The 7,989-nt window shown below is 37.5% G+C and overlaps 2 protein-coding genes across 2 annotated transcripts; one reads left to right on the top strand and one right to left on the bottom strand.

Moving 5' to 3' along the window:
• Window positions 1-1,835: 1,835 nt before the first annotated feature.
• On the top strand, window positions 1,836-5,353 carry LOC111445075 (probable serine/threonine-protein kinase PBL25). Its single transcript, XM_023083295.1, has 6 exons — window positions 1,836-2,672; window positions 2,769-3,026; window positions 3,108-3,277; window positions 4,302-4,381; window positions 4,460-4,604; window positions 4,828-5,353. Exons 1-6 carry the CDS (start codon window positions 2,123-2,125, stop codon window positions 5,179-5,181), a joined length of 1,557 nt encoding a protein of 518 aa, XP_022939063.1. The 5' UTR covers window positions 1,836-2,122; the 3' UTR covers window positions 5,182-5,353.
• Window positions 5,167-5,922, bottom strand: LOC111445082 (polcalcin Ole e 3-like). Its single transcript, XM_023083303.1, has one exon. It carries the CDS (start codon window positions 5,733-5,735, stop codon window positions 5,481-5,483), a length of 255 nt encoding a protein of 84 aa, XP_022939071.1. The 5' UTR covers window positions 5,736-5,922; the 3' UTR covers window positions 5,167-5,480.
• Between the last annotated feature and the right edge of the window lie 2,067 nt (window positions 5,923-7,989).

Raw genomic sequence — 7,989 nt, forward strand, 5'->3', positions numbered from 1 at the left:
TTTTCCTCCTAACAATCTTCCCCCAACATTTCTTTTTTCATTTTTTTAAATCCTAATTTTAAAATCCGTCCCATTAACATCATCACTCACGTCTTAATAATTAATTTTTTAGTTCAACCATACACAAACCCGGAAAAATTCTATTATCTAGAATCACATTCTTTTTTTAGCATCGTTTGCAATATAATATAAATTAGGTTTCTAACCCGAGCGTCCCTTTACGTAATATAATCTGTTCAAATAGTATTATATCTAAATCTAATTAAAAAAAATATTAATTGAGAAATTTTGTACTAATATTACTTTCGAGTAATAACGATGCCTAAATTAATAGGGTAGAGAGTATTATTAGACTTTTGTTGTTATTATTAATTGTAGCGGAAATCTAAAGCATGAAGGAGGCAAGAAGGAGACCATGATGTTACCCGTCACAAAATATTAATATGAGAATCTCGTATTATTCATTAATTCAAAATTTATATTCGACGCTAAATTTTCATTTCTTATATTCGCCTCTACATTTTGTCTTTTGTTCTTGATCGTAACGTTTTATTCAAAATTATTGAATTTTTTTGTATTCAATTTAAATGAATTCAATGCATCAAATCTATGGAAACTCGTAAAAAAAATTTCAAGCTTAGAAGACATAAATAGATATTTAAATTATACATAAATAAAGAGTGGTGTGCATGAATTGGGTTGGAGAAATCTTTACCACCAACCCGAAATATTAGGTTGATTGGGTTTGTGACTCAAGTAACTCGAATAGAGTTTACAATCCAACCAAACCCAACCCTCTATTTTCGATAATGTTGGTTGGTTTTCGAGTTGTCTTTTTAAATTATTTTTAAAAAATTATAGTTATCCACCGTACATAATTACATTAATAACTAAAATCTCATAAAACTCAAATATCAAATATTTATAAGTCATAATTGCATCACTAACATCGATTACAAACATTAAATATCCTTAATTTTCTTAATAATCTTAAAAGTAAGACAATAATGGGTTGGTCATGTTTACCGAACCAAAAAAACGTCAACCTGCAAAAATCTAGTCCAACTTAACTTTTATAATTTGGATTAGATAGTACGAGTTTTTTGGACTCTCAGATCATACGAACACTGTAAAAAAAAAAAAAGATTTAAAATTTATTAGAAGGTTAAAAACAATAATTAATAAAAAAAGTTAATTATATTAATAAGCTAGACACCAAAAAAGACAAGGTTGTTGGCGGTTGGAAAAATATGGGGTGGTCACCAAACTACATGTATAGTTTTAGTTTTTCTGTTATATAATAATAATAATAATAATAATAATAATATTTACTTTTTTAAAAAAAGAATATAATTAAAATTTATTTCTCATTCGAATATTCACTATTATTTTGTTCATAAAAATCAAAAGTGTTCTGCAAAAGGTAAAAACTCCTCCTTTTGCAGTAATTTTGGAATCTCTCTCTCTCTGGTTCATAATGGGTAAAAAAGTAAAAAGTGAATCATATTTACTAATTGTAAAAAATATATATATATATATACATACATTTATTATTATTTTAAAATAAACTGAATATCTATCTTATTTATTGGAGAAATAATATGTGATTAACTTAGTAAAATGACGAAATTAACCCTTATTTGTTTGGGGTTCCGACAAGCTTTGTGTTTTAATTGGTCATTTTTAATGGTGTTAAATTAATTAAAGTTTGATTACTGAAATCATGTCCGTTTCAATCACTCTCTCCCTCGCACGCACGCACGCACACGCAGAGGTCCATGGGGGCCAACACCCGAAGCTCTCTCTTTTTGTTTATTATTTAAAGATAAAATTCCATTTTGAAAGGTAGAGCAAGCGAGCTACCCATTCCACCCATGTCTGCCAAAGCAATTTCCATGGGGACCTTAGCCATGGCTTTTCATCCCCACCCCCCACCTCCCACCACTCTGTTCTTCCATTTCTGTACTTAAATTCCATTATTCTGCTTACTGCATATTCTCCCCCCACCATTGAAGCAAACCCAATTCTTCCCACTTTTTTCCCTTTTCTTTGTGGGTATCTCTGCTTTTGTTTCTTTGAGGGTTTCTAGATCTCTGTTCTTTCCCTCGAGATCTGCTTCCAAATGGGTTTCTCCATTGGTACTTGTTCTAACCCGAGGGTGCCCCACCTTGAGTTAGAGCATCAACATTCCCACTATAACGAGCTCAAGATTAAGACCCTTTTGAGAAAAATGATTTGGGAACTTGGGTTAGCGTGTATTACTCCTCCTGCTCGTCTTCGCCGCAAGAATCAGGGCATTCAAGATGATGATCACCACACCAATGTCGATGGGAAAATCAAGAATCTCGAGCACAATAAAGCTTGGTTGCTTGCGGAGTCTGGTCCTTGTGGTGGGGAGTCCTCAAATACTGATCCACAATCGGTTCACTCGTCTTTTCGGTTTAGTTTTTGCTCTCAAGTTGAGCTTGAAACCATGAATATCGGCTCTTCAACCACTGCGGCCACTGTTTTGATGGTGAATTTGGAAAATGGAATGATGGCTGATGCTCTCACCAAAGAATTGAAATGGCGGAGGATTGAATCATTGGAAAAGAGCATTTCCCCTGTGGCTCATACTTTGATTCGATTCAGATATCGCGAAATTCTTTCTGCTACTCGTAATTTCTCAAAAGGTACTCTCGAAGTCAAACACCCTTTTTCTTGTTTTTTAAACAAATTTTTGATATGTAATCTTGAACCCTTTTTCAATTTTTTCCCAAATTTGGTAGGCAGAGTTCTGGGAAGAGGGGCCTTAAGTTGTGTATTCAGGGGAAGAGTTGGGTTTTTAAGAACAGCTGTGGCTATCAAACGTTTGGACAAGGAAGATAAAGAGTCTGCGAAGGCGTTCTGCAGAGAATTGATGATTGCTAGCTCTCTTCATAACCCAAATATTGTTCCTCTTGTGGGGTTTTGTATTGATCCAGAAGAGGGCTTGTTTTTGGTTTATAAGTATGTTTCTGGTGGAAGTTTAGAAAGACATTTGCATGGTATGATTCCTTGTTCTTTGGTTCTTGATTTAGTTGGTCTTTGGTTGGGTTTTTGAGATTCTAACGTTGTAACAATTGCAGAGAAGAAGGGAATAAAGGGTTCCTTGTCTCTTTCCTGGTCGGTGAGGTTTAAGATTGCTCTTGGAATTGCTGAGGCTGTGGCGTATCTTCACAATGGAACTGAAAGATGTGTTGTTCATAGAGATATTAAGCCTTCAAATATCCTTCTTTCGTCCAAGAAAGTGTCAAAGGTAAAAGAATATGTTCGTTTTTGTGGATATTCCTTCGGTTGTTTGATGTGTACAAAAGAGAGAGATAGTGTGTAATCTTACATTGGTGGGTGAAGAGGACAATAATCTTACATTGGTGGGTGAAGAGGACAACGAAGCATTCTTTATAATGCTTAGGGTGTGAAAACCTATCCCTTGTAAACGCGTTTTAAAACCTTGAGGGGAAGCCCAGAAGGGAAAGCCCATATATGCTAGCGGTGAACTTGAGTTGTTACAAATGGTATCAGAGCCAGTGAACTTGAGTTGTTACAAATAGTATCAGAGCCAAATACTGGGTGGTGGTAAGCCAGCGAGGGTTGGGTGGTATCAGAGCCAAATACTGGGTCGTGGTAAGCCGAGGGCTGGGTCCCCAAGGGGTGGATTGTGAGATCCCACAAAGGGGTGGATTGTGAGATCCCACATTGAGAGGAGAACGAAGCATTCTTTATAAGAGTGTGGAAACCTATCCCTCGAGGAGAACGAAACATTCCTATAAGAGTGTGGAAACCTATCCCTAGTAGAAGCATTTTAAAACGGGGAAGCTCTTTATAAGAGTGTGGAAACCTATCCCTAGTAGACGCGTTTTAAAATGGGGAAGCCCAAAAGAGGACAATATATACTAGTGGTGAGCATGGACGGTTACAAATGGTATTAGAGCCAGATAGACACCGGGCGATGTGTCAGCGATGACGCTGGTCTCCAAAGGGGTGGATTGTGAGATCCCACATTGGTTGGAGAGGAGAACGAAGGATTCCCTTGTGTCAGTTAGCGATGGTCTAGGGGTGGTGACGTTGGGTCTAGGGGTGGATTGTGAGATCCTGTATTGGTTGGAGAGGAGAACGAAGCATTTCTTGAGGGTGTGAAAACCTATCCCTAGCATACGCGTTTTAAAACCTTGAGTGGAAGCCGGGAGAGAAACCAACCAAGTCATCGGTGTAAGATAATTTGAGGTTAGCCTTTCATTGTTCTTATTCATCAACTGTTTCCTGGTAATGGTTGCTTGCAGTTATGTGATTTTGGGTTAGCGACATGGACTGCTGCTCCATCTGTGCCTTTCCTTTGCAAAACTGTCAAAGGAACATTTGGGTATGAACTCATTCTTAAGCCATTTTAGTGAACTCATTCTGTTCCATTCCGATTTACGATTTATCAACTTATTTGTAGTTACCTAGCTCCGGAATATTTCCAGCACGGGAAGGTATCAGATAAAACAGATGTCTACGCTCTAGGAGTCGTGTTATTGGAACTCATAACGGGCAGGAAGCCGATCGAAGAAAGAACTCGTGGAGAGGAGAATTTGGTTTTATGGGTAGGTCATTATATCACTTTTGTTTACTATTGTTATTGTTGTATGAATGATTCTGCAAAGCTTTAGAATGAAACACCCCAAACCCACCACTTGCCGATATTGTCCACTTTGGCCCGTAACGTATGGCCGTAAGCCTCACGTGTTGCATTCGTTGGTGCAGTCTCGAGTATATGACAGAAGAAAGTAGTCTGTCAAGTATAACAAGTTTGATGTGTTCCTACAGGCAAAGCCACTCTTGCAGAAAGGGAAAGGGGCGATTACCGAGCTGCTTGATCCGCAAGTGACGTGTACGACGAAGAATTCGAATCAAATAGTCCAAATGATCGAAGCTGCCGCTGCTTGCATTACCGGTGAAGAATCTCGCAGGCCCGGGATCTTAGAGATCATTGCAATATTGAAAGGTGAAGAACAGCCTCTGCCCAACAGATCAAAGAGGTCTGGTTTCTTGAGCCATGGATGTGTCACTGATTGTTATTCGCAGTTTCAAAACACGAACAGCGAAATGACGAGTCATTTAGCGTTGGCCATGTCGGGACTCCCCGAATTCGAAGAAGACGATTACCTTTTCTGCCGTTGAAAAGTCAGATTATTTTCCCTCATTTTAGTTGAATCAAATCATTGATGATTTTGTAAATATGATCATTTTTGTACAGATGTTCTGTTTGGAAGTGGTTGGTTGAGACACAATCATGGAAGTTGCAGCTTAACAACCAAATCAACGTTTTCCATAATGAAAAATGTTAAGAAAATGGAGCCCATTTGATTTGTTTTTTCATGCAGACATCAAATCAAACACGACAAGCTACATTTAAATGTAAAACAAAAAACAGAACAAAGAAAACAACAACAAAGAACAATAAACGGTATACAAACACTTTAGAATATCTTTGCAACATCTCTGATTAAACCACGGTTGGCACAGGCGAAATCTGTGAACTCTTCGTATGAAATGTACCCGTCGCCGTCGGTGTCGATCTCTGCCATCATCCGCTGCACTTCGTCAGGGGTAACGGAGCCAAGCGTCTTCAAGGATTCACCGAGCTCCGACGCAGAGATCCTACCGTCGCCATTGGCGTCGAAGCGCTTGAAAATTCGGTCTCGGTCAACTTTGTCTTTAGCATCATCAGCCATTGTGATAATATGAAAAAGGTCAGTGTTCCAGGATTTTGGTGACTGGGAGATTGAGAGACAGAGAAGGGAATCGTGAGTTATATAAAGAGCGAAGTTTGGGGAGATTAAGGTTATCCTCAAATGTCGGCTTAGAAACTGATTTTACCAAAATTATGGTTTCTCATGTAAGAAACATTCTTCGCTATTGCCATTTTATTTCTCTTATTATATAATATATTAGCTTGGGCTTGGGCTTGGGCTAATAAATACGGAATGTTTGGGCCACCTTACTTCTACTTTGCGTTGGACCTGAGTTTCCATATTAGCTTGGGCTTCAGTTTTGGGCCACCTGACTTCTACTTTGGGTTGGACCCGAGTTTCCATATTAGCTTGGGCTTCATTTTTGGGCCACCTGACTTCCACTCCGTTTCTAATATGTTACAATTTTTTGAAATTTGTTAATTTTTCTTCGTTGTTTTTTATTAAATTTGTTTTTATTTTTGTTTTTTTTTGAATAATTATAGATTGATTTGTGTTTATTGATAAACTTTTAATTATCTTTTCATTTTTTTTTGTGAATAATTATAGATTGATTTGTGTTTGATGATGAACTTTTAATTATCTTTTATTTTATTTGTATCTGAAAAATTATAAATTGTGAAAAAATAAAACTATTGTAAAAAATAATTTTTTTTAATAGCCTGAACCCAACTCGAAAATGGAGGGTTGGAGTTGGATTATGAAATTTTTTTGGTTGGGTTGGGTTACCAATCTAACCAACTTGAACTTTTGGGTTAGGTCAGAAAAATCCTCAACCCAACCCAACCCAGACCATGTACACCCCTAGTTTTCATCCTTAGCTAAATAAGGCTCCATTTAATATACAAAATATGTATACATTATATCGTAACTCTTTTTTTATAGGGATGTACATCGAATTTGAAAACTCGAAAAATCGAATCAACCAAGGGTTAGGTTGGATTAATTTTTTAGAACCAAACTAGTTCAATTCAGGTTTTGGGTTCACTTGACAAAAGTCCTAGTCAACCCAAACCATCAAACACTTCTCGTAGCACTTAGTAGATACCCCTTGCAACATTCAATATCAGCAGATACTCCTCGCATACGCCCCCACCCTCACCCACGTTGCCATACGCTCCTCGCCTCACGCCCATGCTCAACCCAATCGTATACACTCCGTACTAATCTCTTGCTTTATGAACATTGTGTCTCCCTCCAATAACATGGTTTATTAGAAAAAGGAGGGGAAATTCATTACTTCAAACAAAAGAAATGTGTATGCAAGTTGGTAGGCTATTTAGGCCTCCTCAATGTGGCATCACATAGCTTGCAAGTTCCAATTTTGGCATATATATTCTTAGCCTACTATGATTCCACCTTCAACTTTACAATATATGCTTTTAAAAATGGAAAGTGGGAAGTAAGATGCAAATCAATGGGTTGCTGGTCGCCTCTCTCTCAAGTGGAGCCTTGTCAAAATCAATGGAATCACTTCTCAAGAAACCCATTTAAGTACTTAAAGTGCATCATCACTAACCACTACTCAATCATTCTCGTAATAAGCTACTACCTTACTATGATATTGTCCGCTTTGACTTGTTACGTATCGTCGTTAGGGTTTCCACACTCTTATAAGAAATGTTTGGGGATCCCAACGTTCTTACTGGCACACTGCCCTGTGTCTAGTTTTGATTCTATTAATGACAGCCAAAACCCACCGCTATAGATATTCTCTATTTTGGTCTGTTACGTATCACCTTCAGCTTTACCGTTTTAAAGTGTGTCTGTTAATGAGAGATTTCCACGCCCTTATAAAGAATGTTTCGTTCCCTTCTCCAACCGATGTGGGATCTCACTTTTTCTTTTTCCTACTCAATCATTCTCATAATCTTAGGGTGTTATAATCTTAGCTCCTAATACTATGATATTGTCTGTTTTGACTTATTATGTATCGTTGTTAGCCTCACGGTTTTTAAAATACGTCTACTGGGAAAAGGCTTCCACACTCTTATAAGAAATGCGTGGAGACACAACATTCTTACTGGCACACTGTCCGGTGTCTAGCTTTGATACCATTAATGACAGCCAAAACCCACCGCTATACATATTGTCCATTTTGGTCTGTTACGTATCACCCTCAGCTTTACAATTTTAAAGCATGTTTGTTAATGAGAGGTTTCCACACCCTTATAAGAAATGTTTCGTTCCCTTCTCCAACCGATGTGGGATCTCACTTTTTTTTTTTTTTTTTTTT

The sequence above is a fragment of the Cucurbita moschata genome, unplaced genomic scaffold (genome assembly GCF_002738365.1).
Source record: "Cucurbita moschata cultivar Rifu unplaced genomic scaffold, Cmos_1.0 Cmo_Scf00007, whole genome shotgun sequence".
Lineage (NCBI taxonomy): Eukaryota > Viridiplantae > Streptophyta > Magnoliopsida > Cucurbitales > Cucurbitaceae > Cucurbita > Cucurbita moschata.

Excerpts from the sequence above, each read along its gene's own strand:
- LOC111445075 (XM_023083295.1), top strand. The coding sequence starts at position 2,123 with ATGGGTTTCTCCATTGGTACTTGTTCTAACCCGAGGGTGCCCCACCTT. Across the intron at positions 3,278-4,301 it reads CGTCCAAGAAAGTGTCAAAG|TTATGTGATTTTGGGTTAGC; the intron begins GTAAAAGAATAT and ends GGTTGCTTGCAG. Across the intron at positions 4,605-4,827 it reads AGGAGAATTTGGTTTTATGG|GCAAAGCCACTCTTGCAGAA; the intron begins GTAGGTCATTAT and ends GTGTTCCTACAG.
- LOC111445082 (XM_023083303.1), bottom strand. The coding sequence starts at position 5,735 with ATGGCTGATGATGCTAAAGACAAAGTTGACCGAGACCGAATTTTCAAG.